Below are 26,211 nucleotides of genomic sequence, written 5' to 3' on the forward strand. Positions count from 1 at the left end.
CAACAATTTGCATCATATTGTACATTATTGTAGGCCAACAATTATTTCATGGATGCATGTATACGTATATTTAACGGTTAGACCTACACACAAAGAGCTTGTGAGTGCAATACCAACTAAAATATTGAATTAAAGTTTTATTTATACCGTCTGTAGGGATTTTAATTTGTCTACAGTCCTTTATATTTCGGCCTAGTTTATAAACTATTAGGCCACTATATTAATAAAAGAAAATTTTAAACAAGTCTAGAACTTTAAATCAGTCATATATATCTAGTTGCAGACAGTTATGTCCACCTATAATTAAATATATAAAACATTATTTTTGTACTATAATAAACATACTGTCCTATCACCAAAAATTATAAGCGGACACTTTGTTCTAAAGATTATGAAACGAAATTTCAAACTTACAACAAGTGCATGGAGGATCAAATGAATTGGCTTTCTCTTCCTTAAGACGCACTTTTTGTCAGCATTACTGCACCTTTTGTCAGCATTTTTGAAGTCTCTGTCATTTGTTATACAAACACAGATTGTCACAGTACCGTTCACCGATGGCCGCCTCTTCCTCTTCGGTGAATGCATAAGCCCATTTTTTTTTTTTTTTTTTTTTTTAATCTTTAGGTCTATTCTCTGATGAACATCTGCCTCCACCACAAGTTGCGTATCAGTGTCAGAGGCATCTGGTACCTCTCTGCTTCATTTTGTTCGATATGTTCTTAGTTCTGCTTCTTTTTGCTGACATATTGGTGTTGTTTTGACACCCCACGTGTATCACAAAGTCAAGTTGCACCAACCGTTCACCGATGGCCGCCTCTTCCTCTTCGGTGAATGCATAAGCCCACTCCCTCTTTTCTTTTTTTTTTAATCTTTAGGTCTATTCTCTGATGAGGTATCTGCAGCTGAAGGCGGAGGGCTAGGGCTCCTAGGGCTCGAGCCAGTTTCATCATTGTCTTAATTCATACTGTGCTCTTCGTCCTGAACATTGAGGTCCTCCTGTATGTAACTAGTATCTTCCTGATGAACATCTGCCTCCACCACAAGTTGCGTATCAGTGTCAGAGGCATCTGGTACCTCTCTGCTTCATTTTGTTCGATATGTTCTTAGTTCTGCTTCTTTTTGCTGACATATTGGTGTTGTGTTGACACCCCACGTGTATCACAAAGTCAAGTTGCACCAACTGCTCCTGGTGATCGTAGCCAACTCGGTGCGCTTATACTTAACTCGAACTCATTTTGGGTTGCTCGCATCAAACTTGTGGGTGACAAAACCTCCGACGAGTTCCCGAATAGTGTGCGAGTTAGGTAGGAGTACCCCGAGTACAGTACTCTATGAGTTACCTACAAGTCCTTAAGTTTACTACGAGTTGTCAACTCGTAGCGCTAATTTTGAACAATCAAAACGTTCAAAATTAGCGCCTCGAGTTCAGAGCTGCTACAAGTAGGTACGAGTTCTCCCCAAGCTTCCCGAAGCGCCCTGCGTGTTTTTGCCGAGTTCTCCGACTTAGCAACTCAGCAAACTCAGTAACTCCTATGCTGAAAAAATCCCTAGTGGGAGAGGGGCTATAGTTGCTTATTTTAGCAAGTTGATCCATTGAAATCAAATTTGCAATTAAAAATATCTGCTGGCATAAAAGTTTATTGTGATGTGCTAGCTTTAACATAGACAAATGTGGAACAAATTGCAAACAAAGAATTTGTTTTTTTAAATGGAAATGAAGAATGTACAGTAATTCCAGAATTCATGTATCGGTCATTCCCTAATCGTGTGAAAAATAACTTAAATATGAAAATCAGAGGTGAAAATATAAGGTAATATTCCCATATCTTCAGCAACCTCAAATCGCAGTAGGTTGCTTTCTTTTTTACTGATAGTATCTTCGGTATATAGAGACACCTCCACTGGTAATTATTAAAGATGATAATAAGTATTTAAGAAAGCGTAAGTCCCCATTGGGATTCGAGCCCAGGACCTACATATCATACCTGTTTATAAAAAGGGGAAAAAAACCTTTGTTTGCATTTTACTACTTCAAATGATTGCCTATCCTATTTCTTTCTTTACTTTTTCACTATGGATTTTGGTGAAAGTATTAACTTTTTGTATATGCAAATTAGCTCTTAAATATGGTAATTATGAAATAGCAGAAAAGGAATGTAGGCCTATGTTAGTCCCGTCCTTTTTAAGTTGTGAAAGCTGTTTTAGACCATTTTAGATATGCAAATTTCAATTTTAAATAAATTCATTAAATGATAAAAATAGCATTTATGTGAATTATTAGCCTATAAAGAATTCTAAACAAGCCATTACCATCAATTTGATCCCTTTTCAAACCTAAAATTGTTTTTAAGCTATGTTTGCATGGCTGCCATTTTGAATAAGCAAGTTAGGCCCTTAGACAAGCGAATTCATCTTAGAATCCACCAAATTCGTAAACAACATGCTCAAAATACCCTAAATCAAGTGGATCCTAGCTTCTACCCAAAAATGCCCCTTGATTCATTATACAGGACGATTTTTTGTGAAATGGAACCACATATCTATTAGAAAATACATAGAATAGAAAAAAATGCATAAATCTTATATTTTTCAGTCTTTAAGTCTTCATTTTTACTTTTTCATTTTTCTTGTTTTTTTTTTTTAAATGCCAATTTGATTTATCTTTACTGTTTGTTGAAGTAAATGTATAATCTTCTGGGGCCAGTGCATTAAAAGTTTGCTTTTCTGGGTCTTCTTATTTTTATATTTTAGTGTTCAATGATGTTATGAAAAGACAGAATTGAAATTGACTTGAAATTGATATTGCAATGTGTAGTCTGTTGTCTTACGTAGAAAAAAGGAATATTTTGGGTAGATTCTTGACAATTATGTGTAAACTACTCTAAAGACACTGCTGATTTAGAAAAAAGTAAGTGCCAAATATTTCATGCACATTTTAAGACTCCATTTTGAAATTCAAAATGGCCACAAATTTTAACCGTACATCTACCACTGGAGCAGCTTTGAAAGTACTGTACAGTACTTTATTTCCTAGGCTTGATTACATAAAACAAAACAAAAATCATACTTCTCAAAAAAACGTCTCCAGAACTGTGGCACTACTTCCACAAATGGAGGGTTTATGGGAAACAGCAGCACAGTCCATACAAATTGGTGTTGATCAAACTCTTGTTCAATCATTTGTTACTTCCAGAGATCCTCGGAGAGATCCTCTTTAGGCAGCTGATGCTCTCATCAGTCAGGTCAAACAAACCAGGGACACCTCCTTTGTACTTGGAGATTTCACACTCATTAATGTCATGGAGGATTTGCTTGTTGCAGTTCCTCTCAGTTTAGTGGGGATCCTGCACCAATCTTGTGAAAGAAGTGCTTTGTACAATCTACACAAATCTATTGAGGTAACCCTTTTTCCAAGTTTACAACCTTTTGGGCTAATACTGAAAGGGCAGTCAACAAACTGCTTAATGTAAAGGTTCATTGCTTAGACCTTTAGGATTGTTAGTTTAGGATGCTGTGGCAGCAATTTCAGAGCTTTTGTAGCATATGCAGGGGCGGATCCAAGATTTGAAAGAGGGTGGTTCAAAATGCCTAAAAAAAAAAACCCCCCCAAAATAAAAGAGCGTCCTGGCGACCTCCCACAGGAAAACTTTGATTCCTAGATGGCCGGAAATGGGCTGAGGTGTCTTTTAATGACCTTTAATTTCTTCAAAATTCAAGGTTTTTCTCCTCTTGAAAAAGATCAGGTAATATTTTATCTCATTCTTCAGGCCTCTGTAGAGAGAAAAAAATTGAAGACATAGGCAATATATTATTATATTCCAACAATATTGAGTAGTTGGATACGTACAGTAGTCTTTCTTCCATGGATCGATGAACCTATAGGCTTGAAGAATGCACTTTCGTACATACGTTATTACGACATTGAACCAAAAGCAGTGTGTATAATTTTATTTAATTGAAGGCTAGTTGGGCTAAGCCTAGTTTGTCTGATCTGCCAACCTATATGCCTAGGTAGGTTTCAGCATGCCTTTTGGTAAGGTACCATGGTTTATCGTTTTTATTAGCGAGTTTAATTGTATTGATGTTTCCTCTCATGTTTGCAGGAATAGTACAGTATGTCAAACTGGTTTTGCCATCATCATTCTCTCACAACTCTTATATCATCTTTCAGAACAAACGTTTGTGAATTAAAACTGTAACTGTGAAGCATTGTACAATGTGCATCAGAGCTACAGCCACTCTTTCTTCCCATTCAGTCCCAGCTAACTTTAAAAGGATTTACATGAGACCGTGCTTTAATAGTTATTGCCTTGATGTGTTGATGAAGTGTGTGGATATGGTCCAATATGATGCCAACATTTCGTGGCGTTGGACTTTATCTTTAGTTTCCTGTTGACTAAGCAATTTTCAAGGGAAGAGAGATCTGAGAGTTTTTGTTTTCTTGAAGACAAGGTGACATTAGGGAAAGTATTAAGGGCTGAGTGGTTTTTTTTCTATAATTGGTACATAATAATCTCACATCATCAAAGACAGATTGGAACCAGGCCAAATCTTTGTGGACACCATTCAGTTAGTGGTTTCTACTACACTGTCCATTACAGATCTGCAGAAGGAAAGATCTGTCAATTAATGGAACTGATCTGTCAAGCAATGGAACATCTCAACAAATGCTACACATCTTAAACTCCTATTATATTCCTAATTTCAGAGTCCTTACACACCAGAACCAACAAACAACAGGCCACTACTGTAGCACTACCAGTTACCACCAGAACTAAAACAAACTACCAGTTTCAGTGTTTGCACCCTGCAGTTAGTGTTAACTCTAAATGTTAAAGTAACTATCCTTGACAAAATTCAACAATGTATCCTACCATGGAGGTAAACCTCCATGATCGTACTGTAGCAACAAAAGATATGGACTTAAAAATAGTTTGTAGAAGACCACATGTTTGAGAGTGGAAATTTGTGGGTCAAAAGGACAAAATTCAAGAAACAGACATGGTATCTGCTTCAAACAACATTTAATTGAACATATGGTTTGAGGTATTTACTTGGAAACACCCATATTTTTCAAATTTGAACATAAAGTCTGAGGTGTTAAATTAGAATGCCACCACATCACTTTTGCGAGATGTGCTAGTCTTTATCTCCAGAATGTAAATCTCGTAGAAGTAATTTTAAAATTCAAAATTGAAGCCATTGTGAAATAAAAACACTGGCACCCATTTTTTTTCTTTTTCTGTGGATTTTTTATATATCGGTAGACATGTTTGCCAAGAATCTACCCACAAAAATGACATAGTCAGAATATGACAAGATAAGATACGACAACAGTATGTGATTTATATAGTGTATAATCTCTACATGCTAAGAAAATTCAGAAAGGAAGACTAGAGTTATACCAAACCAATTCACAGTCTATTCTAAACCATATCTAAATAGTCCAAAAAATAGAAATGTTAAGGAATCAGGTTATTGTACCCTTTTTGAGTACCACTATGACATATTATTGTTAATACTGATCAAAAAGTGGCCTTAACTCATCTTGTTTTTTTCTTTTTTTTTCAGCCCTCCATGCCGTCAAATGCTGCAACATGGGACCACTAGGAACATCTCATTTATGCCATTCATCAATGGTGCTGTCATGTAAGTTAACATTCCGTATTGAACACTTCAGATATCAGGCAAAAAAATCGTTAAAGTCGACAAAAAATGTATTCATAATTTGCAGATGCTGTCATAAAATATACATAATTTATATACACCTTGAAATATAAAAAACCCATGTATCATTAGCCAGCCATTCGTGTTAAATTCAAAATGCCTTTGAATCATTTTATCAACATTTTTCAAAGTGAAATTGTAATGTTATTGATGGGGGTAAAGGTAGGTTAATAACCCATAATTCGCAGCATCGTCGTGTTGAATTGCATATGGATGTGGTCCGAGACTAATGTAGCTTCATGTTCACATATTCCACATCTACAGTAGCTGAAATGATCAAGTATGGCATTGGAGTAACCCCCTACATTTCTGAAAGATGCAATGGTTTTCTAAAGTACAGTAGGCCCCAATTTTAAATGCTCATGCAAGAAGAACCCTGGGCAAGGAGCAGCGCAAACCAGCAATGATGCTAAGGCTGTAGTTAACAACAATCCTGTCCACTCGACTGCTTCACTCAAGTTTGTTGAAGTAAACGTTTTTAAAATGTCGCATTTGTGAGGTTTGATCACACTAAATGAGCATCAATTATGTCTTTGAATTACTTAATTCCCAAGATATATAATTCCAGAGATGAGTGTTTAAAGTTTAGATGTATGGAATTCCGGTTGTTTAATAACCGATCATCAAATTTTTGTATCAAAATTGAAAAACATTGAGAAAAAACATTCATGAAAATATTGACTGTCATATTTTGATGAATATCTCAAGTTGAACTCACAAATGATGTGTCTAATTTTGTGGAAACACCTCACGTTTTTTATGGATTATGTGCAAGAAAAACACCTCCGATATGAATGATGTTTGTTGTTCACATTTTCCTGCATTCATCTGTGTATGTTAAAAAAGTAAGCATTCTGAGCTTTCGATGTGGTGATTGGCTGCCATAAGGTAACTAATGTTTAACCTTGATAATGTTCGGTCTGCTTATTAATAAGAGCATGTCACAATGATAGTATGAATATGTGCACCAATATGTAGGCCTAATCTGTAGAGGGCAGTATTGCTCTATTTCTCAGCTTAAAACGTTATCTTTAATCAGATAATTATGATAATGCAATACAAAATCGAGAGGTTGCTAGGGTTGCCAAAATGTTTTAGTCTTGTTTTCATTTTAAAAATCTATATGAAATTCATTCTTATTTTATGTCCTCGTAATAATCTTGGGTAAATTTGTTTTATAAAGCTTAAATGTTTTCATTTTTAAATTGCAAAGCTATAACAATTGGGTTTTCACTGCTATTTTTTTTTTTCTCAATAAACCCTGTGAAATCCTTAAAACACAGATCATTACAGAATTCGAAAATACTTTCAGAGTTAAAAATCCTTTTTAAGCAATGAAATATGGAATGTTTTGCTTTAGTGTTATTTAGTAAATGTTGCCTTTTTGTGATATGTAATTAAATATATTTTTTTATAAATTAAAAAGTTTTATTTTTAGATTTAGAGTTCCAATAAAATCCATTAAGCAAATTAGAACGTTGATGCTCTATAACCGAGTTTCTTAACAAGGCTTTTTGAGTGGAGAGCAGATTATTGGGAAACTTGATGCTCTAATTGTAATGTATATTGCCATATTAGTGCACTTTTTGTCTAGAAATAATATATTCCTGTTTTTATACTGTATTCTCATCCGACATACTATGAAGTAGTTTGGCGCAGCGTAAATGTTTTGGTTTTCTAGCCTTGAGCAATGCACTTTATCTGCAGTGCTTCTCTACCCATGAGTTTTATTTGGGACCTGATGGGGTTGTCTGCTTGCTGCAACTTAAGCAAGTGGACCCAATGTCCTGTGGAAAACAGCACTTTGTTTCTGAGAAGAAATGCGCTATAATTAAACAAATAAAATAAAAATATTATAATGTTTTTCATAGGTTTTTTGTAATGTTGCATTTATTTCTTGAACAACACTTAAATCATTCTTGAAAAAATAGACAAAATTCAATGTGAAATAAAATCCCATAAGTTTTGTTTTTAATAAATAAGTGATAAAGAACTATTTAAACAGTATGCTGTACTTGAAGCTGTATCACTACTAATGTAACAATTAACAATGGATAATTGTTACATTAGTGGGTGATACAGGAGAAGAATGTTTATGCTGGGTCTGTACCGTACTTAAAGCCTTGATTACTATTGCAGCAGACTTAGTGCAAGTACAGTGACACAGCCTTGTAATTATGAAGCCAGCATTCAGTACATATACTGGCAAAAGGTAAATTATGTTCCACTCTATTATCAAATGTGTAAAGTATCTCACTAATAATGATAATAATAACAACTTCATTGTACTGTCTTTGAAGCAGAGGCCTGGCTGTCCTTAAGAGTGCAACAAAAATAAAAGTACATGATGAAAACAAACCATAATATGAAAATTTCAAACATTATAAAGTGCAATCAATATTAAAATTTTGATAATATGGTTTGTTTTCATCATATTTAAGAGAGTGTGAACAGTATTGAGTAATGTTGAACTTTGTGGTGGTATAAAATTACAGTATCATTACATTCAGTATTGATCACTTCTTTTGATCAATAATCCAAATTAGTCACCAAATCTGCTGGGTATAACATCAAGACAAACAACTAGGTGGCAGTGTTTCCACACAATGATAAAAATGCACTCAATCAAATTTTGACTACTTTAAAACTCCTATATTTGAACATTGAGTTTTTCGAAAAACATCAGAAGATGTTCCTTAAAGAAAACCCTGGTGATTTTTACCAATTTGATTTGAATATAGTGAAAGAAAAAGTTGGTGCAAAAGTTAATGAACGTCTTTACTGTTTAAGGAAGCTCAAATGTACAGACTCATTGTATTTGTTCTATGAAAGTGTAATTCAATCAGTAATTACTTTTTGTTTTGTTCTCTGGCTAAATGGATTAACTAAGGAAAATCTTGCCAAATTAACAAGATTCACTAAGACAGCAAGCAAGATAATTGGATTGGAAGTTAAGGATATAAATACAATTTGTGAAGAGGCTATATTGAAAAAAACTAGAATCAATTAGAAAAACTTAACTCATCCATTATATAAGCACATCACATACACTAGGTCTGGTGGGATGACAACTCATAAGGTAAAAACAAACAGACATAAAGGTGCTTTTCTGCCAAGTACAATACAGCTATTTAATAATAGGTTTTCTAGACACACTGTAAATACTTAGTTTAATATAGTCAAGCACTTTTGACATTTTTCTTGTATTTTTATATTTATATGTTTTAACAATGTAAATAACCCATACCCAGAAAATAATTTCATATTGCTTTTATATGACGTATTAAAAAAAATGAATCGTGAATCTTGATCGAGAACTTTTACATAGAGAAATGTGCAGAGTGAACATAGACGTTTTAATCCACATTGCTTTAACAACCACTTTGTCTAGCAGATTAAATATTTCATACTAAAAATGAAACAAAATAACTAGTGACAGTATGTAAACTTAATCAGCAATGATTCCCACTATCAGTGTGCTAATTTTGATGTGTCTCCTTGTGGCTTAAGCCCAAGTGATAGGCCTAGAAGGCCTCGCAAATAACTTTATATTTATAGTTTTAATATAAATGAAAATCAAATCAGCCTTGTCCTGTTGAATCTATGAATCATTCAGAGAGTTATGTTATAAAAAAGTATCTTCCCTGCAAACTTTAGAAAAGCTAATATACATCTTTTTTGAAACCGCTTAGTGCATAAGCATAATATAAGGTTTGGCGTTTGTCATTGCAATTATACCCACTAGGGTTTTGTGACATCATAGATCGTAACTAATTCGGTCCATTGACTTTTGAAAGAACTGCTTAATAACTTCAACTTCCTCTCCTTGTCTCTAATGACTTGGTTCCTGCAGCAGTAATTAAAGATCAAACTTCTTAATTATAATCGTTACAGATAACCCTCTCATCATAAATCAAAGGTATGTTGCAAATAATTTTATAATAGAATTCATAGAAATAAGTGAACAAAGCATTGATGTAAATCTAAATTTACACTGACATGCTGTGCCACATAATTAATTCTCCTATGAGCAATGGAACTATAGTATATATAGCTGAATAAGAATTTATTTTTAATTTAATACAAATATACAGCATTTTTATATTCTGACTTTGCCAGTGGTACCCTACAGTACACATGCAACTTATGACTAAAGTGAACATCTTTGCTTTTGATAAATAACTGTGCATCCAGGTCTTCTTCAAATTTGTTACAGTCATTTAACAAAAGGGAGCCGACACACAGTGCGTACCTACAATATGATGATTAGAACTACTGAACTACAACTGTTATTGACTTTCTTGCCTTATGGCAAAAGGAAGCCATGTTTTTCGTGGAATAATTGTGTAGTTGTAATAAAGCTGAGATTTTAATGAACCAACACTTTTTTGCTCGATGATGAGCCAGTCTAATGTGCTTTTGACCTTTTGAAAAATTATCTTCCCTTATTCTGAATTTGCAGAGAGATTTTTGCTAACTTCCAAGAGTCCAGGATGGCGTCTGTACCAATTTCTGGGTAATTCCTGTGGACTTTGGGAGACTTAGGATTCTTGTTAGCCAACAGAACTGCTTGTTATTTTGTGTTCAGATATTTACTTCTTGGTACTGAAAAGAACAAGTTCAAGTTCATTTTAATGTCATTTGTTATTACAACATTGGACGGAATTAAACCTCTTGACGCATTTATACACAAAAACAAAGATATAGCAATTCATATGTCTCAAAAGTAAAGTACTGTATACCTGAATAATAATAAAAGTCAGAAAAACATCATCAGCCACTAGATTTTTTATTGCATGCTTAATCTTAAAATTAAGTGTGTTTGAAAAGTGGCAATGAGTGGATTGAGGCATTGGCACGACTTCTTTACTCTTAAAGCTAGTCAAACCTTAAGTGCCAAATCAAATACAGTACACATCTTTGGAGAGAACTTCATTAGTTTCAGTTCTAAATACATTCATCATACATGCAACAATCTATCTCTAGTTGTACGACTTCACTTATCACAACCATGTATAATTTACAAACTCCCTAGCTAGAACAAAAGAGAGAAAAAAAAAAAAACTCCCTAGCTAGAGGAATGTGAACGTTTTTACTCTCTGTACTTCAATCAACCTATTGCAAAGCCTGAACCTTTGCAAATTGGAGAAGAGGATGAATGATAACCATGGAAATTGTAAGAATGGAAAAACCCTGAACCATTGTTACTCAATTGCTCTCAAGTAAAGGCGGTTCACAGGCACAACACTACTGCCCTCAGTGGCGGATTTAAAGGGGGGGGGGAAGCGGCCGGCTGGCCCCGGGCCCCCACTGAACTGGTCAAAAATTTTTTTTTTTTAATGCATATAAAGAAAATTATATTCAAATTTTAAGTCTGAAAGTGCAATTTCTAGCCATCTAGAGGTGGCATTCACAAATTTTCTTACCCAGCCCCAACCATGGTGAGTCTGAGTTGAACAGATCCTTTATCTGTGAAAGTACCTACCTGGGCCTCCTCTATTTTGCACTCCTGGATCCACCACTGACACTGCATGTTATCCCACATAAGCTGGCACATGCATGTTATTGTAATTTTTAAGGACGAGACAAAGTTAAAGATAAAAAAATGTGTTGTTCGCTTTAAAACTAACAATCATGTTTTTGTTTTTTTTATTCAAATTCAAATCATAATCACAGTCAAGGTTGAATTAAATGATATTTACAAATGAGAAGGCAAATATTAAAACATCAAACAAACACAAGCACAAGACATGAAAAAGGGAGATAAAATTAGAATTAAAATACATTAAAATTTGAAACTCAGAAGTACACAACAGTTTAAAAAAACAAATACGTAATAAAATCAATTTTTATTATTACGTATTGAGTCATTATTATAACTGTATTATTAAAATTATTATTGTTATTATCAAATATAAAAATTCAAGAAGGAATCTAAGCATTGCACACAAAATTCAATTTCAAATAAAAGTACATCAAAATTGCAAAAGAAAAATGTGACATGAAAAAGGAGCATTTAAATTAAACAGAAAAAAAATGGAAAGTGAATGTCATTTAAAATGGACCAATAACTGGGTTTAATGTATGTTGTCATGCATTTATTTAATTATTATTTTTGTTATATTATTTTTATATACTAGTGTAATAGTCATTACAGTAATAATTATTATTAATTAATAGTTAATATTAATATAATTAATAACAATTACAACAACAACTATGACTGTATTAAGGAAACTTATTACAGCATTTTTTTGTATGTGTAGAAATTGGTTGTAGAGGATTAATTACCCAAGAAATATTGAAAAATCAACCAAAGTTGATTTTCCAAATTACTGCAAAGCAATTGAATCCACTTGAGATACTTCTAATATACAATTTTGAATGCCCGTCATAGTATAGTCTGAGAAAATGTGCCTGGGTTTTATTGTTTGTACGACTTTTGTATTTGAAATGAATGTAAATCATTCTCTATTTTTAAAAAAATCAAGATATAGCAAGTATGCCAACAATAGTACAGAAAAGCAAATAATCAATTCGATGAGTAATTAGATACGTAATAATAAGATAGCATTACCAAAAGAATGCCTCATAGCACATCTTATTATACATCTCTTTAGGATCTTGCTATTTAATTGGTTAATTATATATTACAAAAACATAGAATTTATATGAATACAAAAAAATAGTACATTGCATGGTTGACGTCTTTTTATGTTCAAATTTTTTTTTTCATTTGCTAATACTTTGACGCTGTTCGATTATAGTCCTAGTCAATAAACTGGGCCGCTGCGTTGGGAAAGGTAAAAAATGTAGGTCAGTTGCGTACCACCTTTGACATTTTGACCATTTTGAGCACAGACTATCTTGGTAATCTAAATTCGCCTAACAAATGACAAAAATATTTATATGGTAGGTGTTGTAGAAACAAATAATGAACTAGATTTGAACTCGTCACTGAGGACGAGTTAGGTGATCCGCCGCACTTTGACCCTTGAAGAAGTGTGCGCGGTGTGGATTGAACAATTTTTTTATGCTGAAAATGGCCTAAAGTTTACGCTAATTTAAAAGATTTAAAAGATTTACTCATGCGTACGCGCACGTCATGACGCACATGCGTATGGTAATGTCACAAAATGTTGACTTCTGATATGAGATATATATATCAACTCTCACTGACAAACGCCTGTTGGTGAGGGACTTATCATTCATAATATTTATCATATATAAATATTCAGTTTTTTAAAATTCAGATGGCAATATGATGACATCACAATGTTCGATAGCCATAATGATCTATAAAATCATATCTACAAGAATATGTAATAAAAATTGGGGGTCACCTTTCATTCTAAGGAGCTATAACTGATTAAAAATAGGCATAATTTTAAGCATATTTGATTGTTGTTGGAACCCAAAATATGTCAGAAAACGTAATTTCTAGCTTCCGTACGTGCTGTGCGCGTAAAAATACGTGCGCGTAGTGAAAAATTTTTTTAAAATATGAAATGCTCAAAATAACCTGAAACGTGCTCTTATTTAGTCATAAAGTGATATCGAGCATTTTGAAATTTTGACGAACACGTACGAGCGCGTTATGAAGCGCACGCGTAAAATTAGGGTACATTAAAGTCAACATTGACCTGAAGTTAATGCTCACTTGATACTATTTCAAAATGGCAATTGGTTAGACTAATGTGATCGATAATGTAAAAATGCAAAATTGTGCGTAGATGACGTCACGCATGACTGGTAACCTTGAAAAAAATAATGTGTCTATTTTGTACAAGGCGTTACATGTATGTATGTTTTACTTTACTTCGAGTACTGTAGGTCTAAGTCACAGGTGGACTAAGTGTGGTTCACTGGCCACTTGTGGTCCAATGGTGATTTTGTTGCAACCCGTGAAAATAAATAAAAAATACTGTGTAGGGCCAACCATCTTTGGCTAAAAATCTCTTGTTTTTTACAGCTCACATTGATCATCTGTAAAAAGTAATAATAAAACTGAGCATAAAAGCAGTGCATGATGGGAAGCACACTGGAAATATTAAAGTTTGGGTACGGCCCTCAGTGTTAAATTAAAAATTTACTTCGGCCCTCCGACCCATTTTTATGCCCACTTCTGGTCTACGTACTCCATGATACTGCTCTATGGTGGTGTGAGGACAGTCAAATATACTAAAAACACAAGGTAGAACTCTTGCATAGCAAAAGTGTAGCGTTGTGGCCTTGCGTTATCCATAGAATTGCAGCAGCCGATGACCGTTGACTGCCGGGCACATTGAGTGCCCTGCTTGACTCTCAGTGTGACCAGACTCCAGTTAAGGATGTATTGTCCCTGGCAAAAAACAAAAAAAATCATAAAAATCATTTTTGAAATTTACTTGCCCATTTTGAAGTAACATAAAATTTATCAACTTGAACATAGAAATTAGTGTATTTAAAAAATGCTTACCCATAAAAACCATCATTTTACAGCGAAAAAATTATAGAAACACTTCCCGTCACTGGAAGTGTTTTATTATCTTTCTTATAATTATCCAGTTAAAAGATCAGGGAACACATTTTTTTAATTAAATAGTTTCTATGCTCAAGTAAGTTAATAATTTGTATGTTACTGCAAAATGAGCAAGTTAATTAAAAAATTATTGTTTTATGATTTTGGTCATTTTCAAGGGACAGTACATCTTTAATAACTAATGCTAGCCAAGCTTGAACCAGGGTCTACAGCGCAGGAAGCAAGGATATTTCTACCTCTCAGCCAACCATTCAACTCATAATCATGCACCGGTATGTGCAGCAGCAAATATGCTATGACATTTTCAGTTGACTATGGAATAGTAATTATATGAATACAGTGAAGTAAAAGAGGCTTTGAGTGCTTTTGCTTTAACCCAAGACTAGAAGGATCCTCACTTCCCAATATGTAGACTGTCCCCTTTAAAGCTGCCCTACAACAATGTCGCTGATACGAAGAGCACCCATTGGTTGAAGATACATTTTTTTATTGTGTTAAAATAAAGTTATTCATTTTTTTTTATTCTGCTAAAGTAAAATATTGACGTGATATTCTTAAGGCGTAAAATTGCTTATTAGAGAATACCTATAAATAAACTTTTTTTTTTTAAATATCAAGAGCTTTTAGAGATTCAATGAAGTGCCAGAGGGGCAGTCGTAATGTGAAGAAATCAATTTATCTTTGATGTCAGGTGAAGACAATTATATAACTTCACTAGATGCTCGCTAAAGATTCTCAATTTTGAATTTTTGTTTGATTTCTTCACTTATCTGTTCTTAAACTGAAATTCTTATCTGTGAAGTCATTTCAGTAAAGGTGATAAATTTAACTCCTTCACATAACATACTTGAAAAATTGTAATTTAGAAACATTTGGTGTTTCATTTCAGTATATTTTATATATTGAATTTGATGTCTGCAATTTATAGATATAATTTTTAAAAATGAAATTTTAGCAACCATATCTGTCTTCAACTTGAACATTTGCTTTTCTTTTCATCTTTAATGTGTTTTATCACATACACTGTAGTGAAAACAAACAAATTTCAAGATATTTCATGAAGTGTTCAGTCTAATCAATCCTGCAGTATACAAAATCGATTTAAATAATATCATAAAATTCCTATAGAGTTTAATAGTACACAGTTTTTTGAATCCTCATTAATCCTGGTCCATAGACCATGTGTACCTAAATATAGTCATGAGTATACTGCAGAAACTAGGTCAAAATTACTCAAAACATAGTTCACTATCTGATCAGCCATTGGTCTTCTGTCAAAAGATAGGACCAATTACCAACTCCCCAAATAAAAACACACTGTGCATGGTATGCCTGTCAAATGAACTGAATTGAACTGAACATTAACACATTCTAATTTATTGAAAAACTCTATTAACCTTAACACATTCCATTTTACAGAAAAATTGCACTACCACAACATAGAGTACTACGGTATGTGCACGTCATCTGTGCAAGCGCTGTATACTAAAAAACGTTCAACTTCTATATTTTGTGCGATAAGGCAGAAACTTTGCACTATTCAAACTTGAATGTGTTACATCCAAAAATTAAGGTGCATTCTCTTCATTTAGTATTCTATGTGGCAATCAAGAACCTATGGTCTGAGGTGTGTAAGGAACATGTTGCCCGAGAAAGGGGATTGGGGTGTTCTTTTAACTTATTGTTAGAGTGTTAGCTCCAGCATTTTAGCCATACACTTGGTTTAGAGCTTCCTTTGGCAGCTACCAAAGGAAGTCAGGGTGGGAGACAAGACATGCATCCTTTTCACCACCCCTGTATCTGTCACTGATTCTGTTTGACCATCTTGGCATAAGAAAAATTGGTAATCAAGCTAAAACAAGTGTTATGTGACATCACTCGCATCCATAGATCTTATAAAAACACAACTCCATTAAATGTCATGTCCGCATTATGCAAATAAAAAAAACCACTATAATCTGTTTTGGCCATATTATTATCGTTGATTATTAATATTATTAATGTTGTATTTAAACGATGGAAGTAAAGGAAAGGGGAGGCCAAGATGGGTGTGGATGGATGTTATCAGAGCATGGACAATTTTTCACATGACAAAGATAATGTATGATCGAGAATGATAGGGGGAAATGGTGTAGAACAGCGAATGCAGCACAAACAGTCTTCTGAGCCCACTGGCTATGTGACTGATTTGACTTTATTTAAACATTAATAATATAATAATAGGTAACATCAATCAATCAATCAATCAATCGGAGATTTATCAGGCGCACTTACCTATCAACCATGATATGGAGATGCTCCCGGCGACATGTTATGAATTAATTGAATAAAATGCTGGTTTCTTTTTTTTATATGTATATAGAAATATAGCTATCTTCTGCTACGGTTATTTGAAAGATGACTTTACGGTGATAGTTGTGAATTCCATCGGCAGCGTCATCCACATCTTCTATGTTTTGCTTTATAATGTATATAGTCATCAAAAGGTATGCTATTTGACAGGTTTTTTTTTTATGAAACATAATAATAGTAATTTTGATTATTATTATTATTATTGTTATTATTATTATTATGTCATCTTTATTATCATTATGCATATTCTAATATTTTAGGTATTATTTTTGGTGTATATATCCTTATATAATAATACATTTGAATAATAGGTACGGATGGCATTTTTAGACTGTAAAAAGAATTGGGTTCTTCCCCGACAAAAGGCTCAGAATATCCGACAGGGGTTCTTGTACCTCCCATGACCCCTGTTAGCGCCTACAATGTGCTGAAGATTTGTATATCCAATTGTAATTTATTAATCCAAACTGAAAACAAATATGAAGTCCTCACCATCATTTCATTTGAAATATCCAAGGCCATCAAATGTGTATGATAAATTGCCTAATTAAAATTTGGATGCATTTTTTAGCCTGAATCTATTTTTATTCTAAGGTCCTTTGATAATTTTCAATCTGCTAATTTAACGTTACAGTATGAGTAGCACCATTAATCACAATTTGTAAATGTAGTGATCATGTCAATATAAAAATATGGTAGTAAAGCCATAGTATCTACCGTTTCTACACCTACACCTATTAATATAAGCAGTATTGTTAGTATAAGTTAATCCAGCGTATACACATACTTATATGAATGCATTATATACATATATATTTTATTAGCCGAAATTTATATATTAAGTTAGGTTTGTTGCGTAGCAGTGGAATATACGCTTCATACACTACATGAACATACTGTATATGAGAATATAATTTTTATAGTACAGTGCAACTGCAACCAAATCTGGTGGCGAGACTTTTTTCTTACCTTGTTTAGCAAATCCACTGCTTGACAATAATGAGGATTTTGAGTAAAAATAGAATTTTAATTTTGCCAATTAGCACACCCGCCACCACAAAAAATGGAAATTTAAAAAAAAAATAATTAAAGATTTTCTTTATTTTTATTACACTCACCGCTGCCTTGAAATCTCCTAAAATAAGATATGTATCTTCCTAATTATACCAACTTAAAACATTTGACCATCCCATTATTACACTGTTTAGATTCAACAATAAAATACATTTTTATTTTCTCCTCCGTCTGGATGTTTTTGACAAAACCATTTGCTAAATAAAAATCTAAGTTTTATTTATTTTTTTTTCCCGCCCTTCTCTGGCGATCTTTAAAAAGATAAGTTCACAAAACAAGGGGGAAAAAGTCTTACCTCACTTTATATGTAAATGTAGAAACTTGGTTGCAATTATAGGAACAATTTGTATTATAATTCAATCAATAGCCTTTGAGTGATTGATTGATAAATTTTATTCTGTATCAGTAAATACAAAAATACAAAGTAAACAATAGTAAATAAAACACTGGACATGAAGTACAATACAATAATTTTCGTGCAAAGTGCACTTATTCAGGTGAATGTAGAAGTAAACACTGACTGGAAAAAAAATGATACTAAGGGTGATGACCTAAGAAAGGTAAAAAAGAAACCTTATTCCCATTGGGGTCCTTACATTAAGAGAGAGAATGTCTGATCATCATTCCTGTTGATGACATAATTAATGTCGAAATATCGAATCCCAACATGATGGCGTGCATTTCGATACTTGGAGTATGTATTATACTACCTTATCAGAGAGAATACAAAACACAGAAGTAAAAAAATCAGCATCAGGTAAAAAAAAAAAATTTTTTTAGTAAAAATGGATGGTAAAATACAGTACAAAGGAGAAAATATTCCTTGCAATCTCTTGCTGCGGCAAGGCGAGTATAATGCCACTGGACCACAAAGGCCTTTTGGTATTCACAGATTAGACACCCCTCCAATCAACTGATATACACCATCACATATTTGGGAGGGGGGGGGGTGCTTATTAAATTGTTGATTTACTTAAATTCATGCTGTAACATGCCATACTACTCTTTGATTAACTCAGCCCCACTATTAGTCCTCCTGCAGTAAGCCAACTATAAACATGTAACACAAAGTAGGTCAGTTGCTGCAGGGCCGATTAAATCGGTAATAAGTCTGATGTGGGTTGAGCGTAATAAAATGCAGCAAAGGTAACTAGTAGCGCCATGTACGCTTGTAAAGTACAGCTACACTTGTCTTAACAACCATCCCACGTTAATCTTAAAAATAACATGAATTTTCTTGCAGGAAGATACATACAAGAAAACGACGATTGGATTTGCTGTATTATTTACGTTATACATGTATCTACAGCTGGTAGTTGTTGAACAAGAGGCAATAATCGAAACACTCGGAATGTTTACACTAGTTCTATTGATGGCAGGTTACATTGCACCACTGCTGTCTTTGGTAAGTCTTGAGAGAGAGTTTACACTTAAATGTTTTATAATGTTCTCTGTTAAATGTTGTGCTCCAGCACGCATATGACATGATGAGCTGCAGTGACCAGTCATTACTGGTAAGCTTGCCCATTTCTTAGGGTTTACTTTCGGTTCATTTCTTACAGGTTATTGCTGTCAAAATAATTCAAACAAAAAATATAGAGACTGTATATTTTGGCCCAAAATTGGATTACAAGAATAAGCTGTTCTTATGGCTACTAACACGTTATATCGTCATTGCGGACTTATAAAATCCGCATACGCCTTAAAACTAAAAGAAAATGCATACATTTAGAGTCCATACTGAGCCCAAAAAATCTGCAATGAAAATATAACGTGTTTACTGTGATTTCATTACATACATTAAATTTGAAAAAAATGAAATTCCATTGGTTGTAACAGAAAGCAAAAATCTTATTAAGCAATTGTTGATTCATTAATGGACTCAAAATCTATCTTTTGAATAGTTGATTTAGATATTTTCATCAATTACCGGCTGCCGTTGTTCAATAAATATGCTCAAAGCCCAAATGTACAGTAGGCTGCATGAGATAAAAAATAAATTCAGTTTCCGCAGATTTATAGGGCATCAACTGAAAAAGTTCTTACAGTAAACATTAAATGCATTATTATGGAGGAACAGTATTATCTGTGCATTTCTTATTGGTAAGGAAAGTATTTTTGTTAAATTTTTTTTCTTTGATTTAACACAATCAGTATTCTCTAAGCCAGTTCAGACAGTATTTGAAAATTTAGTCTCATACATGTGAACTTACTAGAAAATGATGATGGAGTGTTCACTCTCTCCATAATAAATAGTTTTACTACATGTTTCAGCAAAGTTTGTTTACAAGGCATTTGTCTTCTATTAGCAATGGATTTACGCTTAGTTGTCTAGACAAATATTCTTTTTTTTTCTTCATATTAGTTGAAAGTTCATGATTGGTAGATATCAACTGATTTAAAATGATTAATAACCTTTCAGAATGTTTTCTTTTGACATTATAGAAGATTTTGAAGAAAATTTATAATAAACAATCCATAGAAATCTAACAGTTAGATAATTTTTGAATAATGAATACAATTATATAATAAGCAGAATTGCCCTGTTAAATGTTTTCTATATTCTGTCCAAATTAAGGTAGAATTTTTAAAATTAAAATAGATAAAAAACAATTATTGTAAGTTTTGATAATATGATCACTCGATAAATGGTATTAATCATGGTTCCATTTGTTGTAGTTGAGAGGATTTTAAAAAATATGAATGGAACCACCACTCATATATTAGTAGCTTTCTCTTGCCTTTCAATTCATTTCTTTGAGGTCAACTATGGTCAGAATAATGCGATAGAACATTATAAGTCACCTTTTAAGCATTAAATTTGGACTTGAAGTAGGCGATTCAAATTAATCCATTTTCACACAAATGTAAAAATTCATTATTACATGTACAAAACAAAACTCTCTTACAAAATATATTGTAAAAAATGAAAGAAAAATAAATAAACACTTATTATGAATACTTATTATTCATATGTGTTGTGTTACTGAAGGGGTTGTAGCTCATACGGTATATAGTTTATTTGCTATTGGCAATAGTTTTAATATGCCTAAATATAGAGATAAATCTATCAATCAACCCATGAATCGTGATAATCAATATTCACAATATGCATTAGACCAAATTACAAAAAGAAACACGTTTTCGTTCAGATATTTTGAAAACTTTCGTTCAATAGATACACATGGATTAGTGGTGGCTTGGATACATACATTTAGGAATTAAATGCTGTTCATAGGGTCCAGGGGCCTCAATATGGGCCAGGGGACACATGACCATGTGTCAAAAAGTGAAGCCTCATTGGGGTTTTAGAGAGCAAGAGCCCCTTGTCACCCAGTAAATTTTGTAATTTTGAGCTAATTTTAAGCTTTTCTGTGATGTTCTACAGTTTTATGCTCAATTAATTTAAATTTAAATTTTGTTATTGAAGGTTTGGGGGTTTAGGAAAAGGTGTGGTTGACTTGTTTGATGAAAGGCTTAAAAGCCCTCCTCCCCTCCTACCACTTGCACTTATACTGTAGTATACTCATTGCTTCTGAGGATGTCTTCTATTCTTTAAGAGAAGGTAAATTAAAAAAATTATCGTAAAGAAGGGCAAAAAAATGTTTTTGTTTGGCATTACTGACAACAATACCTCATAAATTTGAAATTTAACCTATTTGAATTGTCTGTTTCCTTTGACCGCCTGTGAGCACAGGCAAATTTGCACTCTGTTATTAAAATTTTTGCTAATAGGTTTACATAGCAATTACTGTAGCAATTACCAGTAATTATAACTCAAAGTACCCCATGTGTTAATTGTTCTGAAGTATAGGTTAAAGGTTGTGTTGTAATTTTATTCACCTTACTCCAATTGAACGTCGTCATAAAATTAATTCAGTATTTCAATTACTTTGTATTTTTAAATATAAGTCTAAATAGAAGAGCTTTATCAATAAACAAGCATTAAAAATCCTGACAGGATCAGAGCTATCAACAGAGGGTGCTGTTCACTCAAAGTTTATAATTAATCTTATGTTGGCTCCCACAGGCTGATGAAATTATGTTGATTAAACATGAAGGATGTTTGCACAAGTCTTGGTTTAAACTAAATCAGTGTATCGTACAAATAAATACATAAACAAGATGAAACTTTACTCCTATATACTTGCATAGATTAAATATGCTGGTTTCTGTTTGAGTATTTCCATTGTAAAATGTCTGTAAAACAAGGCAAAATGGTGTCTTTATGTTCTTGATTATGGTGATGGGATAAGAAAAATAACAGTACTAGGAAACAAAACGGATAGTGGAGGATTTGCATGACATTAAAATTCTGTCTTCAAGCACTCAGACGTAAACAAAGACAAGAAAACTGAAGGAGTTAGCCACAAAACTGGCCTCCAGTAAATCATAAAAAAATTTTAAAAAACTAAAGTTGAATAATCAGCAGTACAGAAGCAGCAGAATAGAGATTGATGACCAACACTTAGCCAAGGGTGACAAACATACCTGGGTGCATTATTAGCGAGCAAGTAGGTGGTGGCAGTGAAGACATAAATAACAGAATTTTGGAAAAAAAATTATGTCATATGTGAAACTGAAGCAGGTGTGTAGATCTAACAATAATCACTGAAAACCGAAATCAAACTCATGCCCTTGTCAAATCTGTATTATTTTAGGGATGCAAAACATGAAAATAAATGAAAAAGGCACCAGAAAACTGAGCACTTTTCAAATAAAATGCCTTAAGATTTTTTTTTAAACAGATAGAACTACATTGGTGTCACACAAGCACATATTCAACAGAGCTACGGAAAAATAATAATCAGTGATAAAGTAAACGGCAGACTATAGAATTGGATTGTACGATGTTTAGATTGGTGCATGACTGTAATGTCATGGAGGCCTAAAGGAAAGAGAAAAGTTGGATGTCAACAATTTGAATGTTGCACTCTATAGTAGAGAAGCAGAAGAAACGTATTAGGATGGCACTCATGAAAGAAACAAAACTGATAGCCATAGATAAAACTAAGTGGAGATATTTAGCCTACAACCTTGCAGAATTATGGGACACCTGACACCTGACCACGATAATAGTTGAGTAAAAACTAAATTGTTTTGATCAATCTTGTTAAAAGTTTGGTGTTTACATTTAAATAGACTTCATAAAAAAACACAAGAATGTAATTAGAAAAAAACTCTTCGTTTATATAAATTCAAACTAAATTTATTGCAGTTTCTATAATTGACAATACTCTTGAGCATCAAGATGACATTTTGTATTTATAAAAATTCTATGTACAATTTATGCATTGATATTCTCTGTTGTCATTTTCTTGTAATACAACTTTTACAAGAAATGCAACTAATTTAGTGCTCATGTAAACCTGTGTACCATCCCCTCCTTACCCCATGGCAAATTGGAGTTTAGCATCAAGAAAATATGTATTTCTTTTAAATGTATGTACCCAAATTCATGCATTAAAATTTATATTTTGAAGTCAGTTTTTACAGTAAGCACAACTAATAGCGCTTTAGCCTTTTTTTTTTTTTTTATTAAGGCTTGCCTCTTCCCCAACCCTTCACAATGATGACTACAACCTATGTCTTGCCTAGACTTAAACTTATGCCAATAGCAAAGTCATACCCAGCATGACAAACCTAAGATTTGAACTTACGATCTTTGGATTGTAAGCCTGAAGGCATGTGGCCAGCTCACATTTGACAGATTAAACAATTAATACTTTACCACAGCCTAGAATAATATAAACTCCAAATACATGAGTGGCATCTTATTATGACCTTTCTTAGAACACTTATCTTGTTGTCATGTACCTGACACAAATTACTACAGGTGCGTCATTGTCACCTGCCAGAATCTGCCCTCACCTGAGCCCATCATGATTACCCTTTCAGCTAGTACACCTGTATTGTTCATGAATTCCACCTGCAAGGTTTTACGACAATTATACCTTGCCTAATAAAATGATGACAAATGCGATAATAACCTAAGGTAGAAAACATTAAACTAAGCCACACTGATTTATTTTTTTTTCTTTTCTTAGCATCTTCTGCAGTTATATACATGTTTGTGTTAAGAGCAAATTTACTGAAAGTTAAATTTGGACCTTGCATTGCTTGAAATGTCAACTGAGTAGACAAGAAAAGTTTTTTTTTTTAGGTTGAGTGATACGGAGCTGATAGTTTGTGAATAAGGTGCCCTACAAAACTATTTTCTGATTATTAATAAATAATTCCCTTTTCTGCAGTAAGCTACATAACCAGTGGCGCTGCCAGGATTTGCCTGACAGGGCTAAGCTGCTCAAGAGAATCAGGTCTGACAGTTTTCAACAGAGAACCTCTTGCACCTAAAACTGGGCAATTCAGGCCATTTCAATCTGTTCTAAATAGTTTTAGCAATATTATGCCCTTTTTCAAGGGAAAAATTAATTCTTTGATTTTTTTGGTCTGACAATTCATTTTCAACGAGAAAGCTTGGCCTGAGAGATGTGATTCCCTGCCCCCTTCCCCCTCCTCCCCACGTAACAAGACTTAGTTTTCAAAACATGCACTTTCTAGAACAAGAAGTTATAGATGATAGATATCCATGTTCAGCAGAATTCACCAAACTACCTAGAACCTTCAGGCACTGATAGTACACTTCATCATTAATTGCTAGATCTCCAATGGAATTAATTACTGCTGCTGGGATTTCTTCTCTCTCGCTCTGTCTCCTTCCTCTTTTTGTTTGTCTCATCTGATTTGGAAAACTCTTTAACAAACTTGGTGGTGTAGCAATAACCAATATTATTTGATTGTTATTATTTGCCAGTATGAACTAACACCAGAGACAATCATGTATAATTTATTCATATTTTAAGTACTTCCTTAGTTTATTATTCCCACCAAAGTTTTTGTTTCTCAAAGAATTTCATTTTGGTTCCATAAGAATAGCAGAAAAATTATCTATTTTGTTGAACCAATTGGTTACTTTACCTTCGCAACGATTTTAGCAAGTTCTTTGGTCGCTTCTTCAGGCTAATAAACCCTTGGTTGAATTGGGTCATTCATGCTTCAGTTGAGTGAGTGCACCGGACAAAACTTGTGTTGGCACGCTCAATCACTGAAACGTGATTGACCTAATTCAACTAAGGGTTTATTAGCCTGAAAAAAGTAACCAAAGTAGTTGCTGAAATCGTTGCTAAGGTAAGCAATTAGTTGGTTCAACAAAACAGATATTTTTCTTCTGAAGTTTTTTTTTTCAACAGTTAAACAGAAATAAAGTTTTATTTTATAAAATGATAGACATATACAATCACCTAAATTTTTCTACAAATTTAATCAAGAAAAACATTCACAATGTTTCAAGTCAACTCTAAAATGTCCCAAATTTAAAGGTTCTTTTGAACACATGTTCAAAAGAACCTTAAATTTTAAATTTTGATGTGATGCGTTTATCAGTGAAGTCTCTTTATGAGGCTTAGGGAGTGGAGGTGTTTTTATGTCATGAGAAAAATTCCTGCCGTGATAGGAATTGAACCCAGGACCTTGGGATCACAGGCAAGCACCTTAACCACTGAGCTATTCAACTCCACTCCTGTTCTGTCACCTACATCCACCTGCACATACGTCATAAAATAAAAATAACATCATGATAAGCCACTAAAACTGAAAAAAAAATTTACAGCATGTACATGCATTGACAATAAATCTAATCTTGAAGCTAGACTCCTCTAAGGTAAGGATGCTTGCCATTAGATGTGAACAAATTCACAAAGAAGCACATAAGAATTTCTTCTATTTTTTAGATATTTCGGTTGCGTTGTACGTCAACAAAAAATATACCTGTGTTTGCATTGATTCATTTTGTATAATGTATTAGTTCCCTGAAGCACAGAACCCAGAATTGACAATCTTCTTAAGAGTTGACAGTTTTTTTAGGTTAATTTGTAGCATTTTCAGTGAACTACACCTACGAAGGTCTGTGAGCACATCACCTTTCTTTCCGGATAGACTTCTTCACGTCCCTGAAGCTTCTGGCATGCTATACAAAAATATTATAACAGAACAAAATAAGTTTAACTTATATTGATAGCGCAAATATTTGTTATAATAGACTATAGGGCTTACCTGCCACTTCTTTGTGTGTGAGAAAATCAGGAACAAGTAGATTTTTAATAATAATTGATGTTGCTACTCTATAGGTGTACTGTATATGTTAAACTAATTTTTAAAAATAAACTCAATAAATTAGTTACTTTGCCTTGTATTATCAGATTTCTATTGGAAATTTGAATGATAATTAATTATATTTCCCCAAAAATAATGCCATTTTTTTTATGTTCTTTGCATACAAATTGGCTGGCACGGTATTTATTCAATGTGGATTAAGGGAATAGCTTTCTCCAGAGGGTGCTTTGCATATTTTTAAAATTCTCTTTTGACTGTTATTGTGTGTTACTAATATTATTATTATTATTATTGGTTTATACAGCATCCTTGCACTTTACTAAAACAGTATTCATGATAAAGAAAAACATTTAAAAATTGTC

At 33.2% G+C, this 26,211-nt stretch overlaps 1 protein-coding gene across 3 annotated transcripts in view; it reads left to right on the plus strand.

The window, feature by feature from the left end:
* LOC117110920 (sugar transporter SWEET1-like) overlaps positions 1-26,211 on the plus strand; it is a 125,044-nt gene that overhangs the window by 51,276 nt on the left and 47,557 nt on the right. For 2 of the 3 annotated variants that reach the window (XM_033253764.1, XM_033253765.1), the window contains exons 3-5: positions 5,575-5,652; positions 16,614-16,737; positions 18,921-19,082. In XM_033253764.1, the coding sequence (XP_033109655.1) occupies positions 5,575-5,652; positions 16,614-16,737; positions 18,921-19,082 (364 nt within the window). Of the gene's footprint in view, positions 1-4,711; positions 4,841-5,574; positions 5,653-16,613; positions 16,738-18,920; positions 19,083-26,211 lie in introns of all 3 variants that reach the window. The other variant, XM_033253766.1, reaches the window with a different exon arrangement.

The sequence above is a fragment of the Anneissia japonica genome, unplaced genomic scaffold (assembly GCF_011630105.1).
Source record: "Anneissia japonica isolate Jap-2015-1 unplaced genomic scaffold, ASM1163010v1 scaffold277_len1293397_cov203, whole genome shotgun sequence".
NCBI lineage: Eukaryota > Metazoa > Echinodermata > Crinoidea > Comatulida > Comatulidae > Anneissia > Anneissia japonica.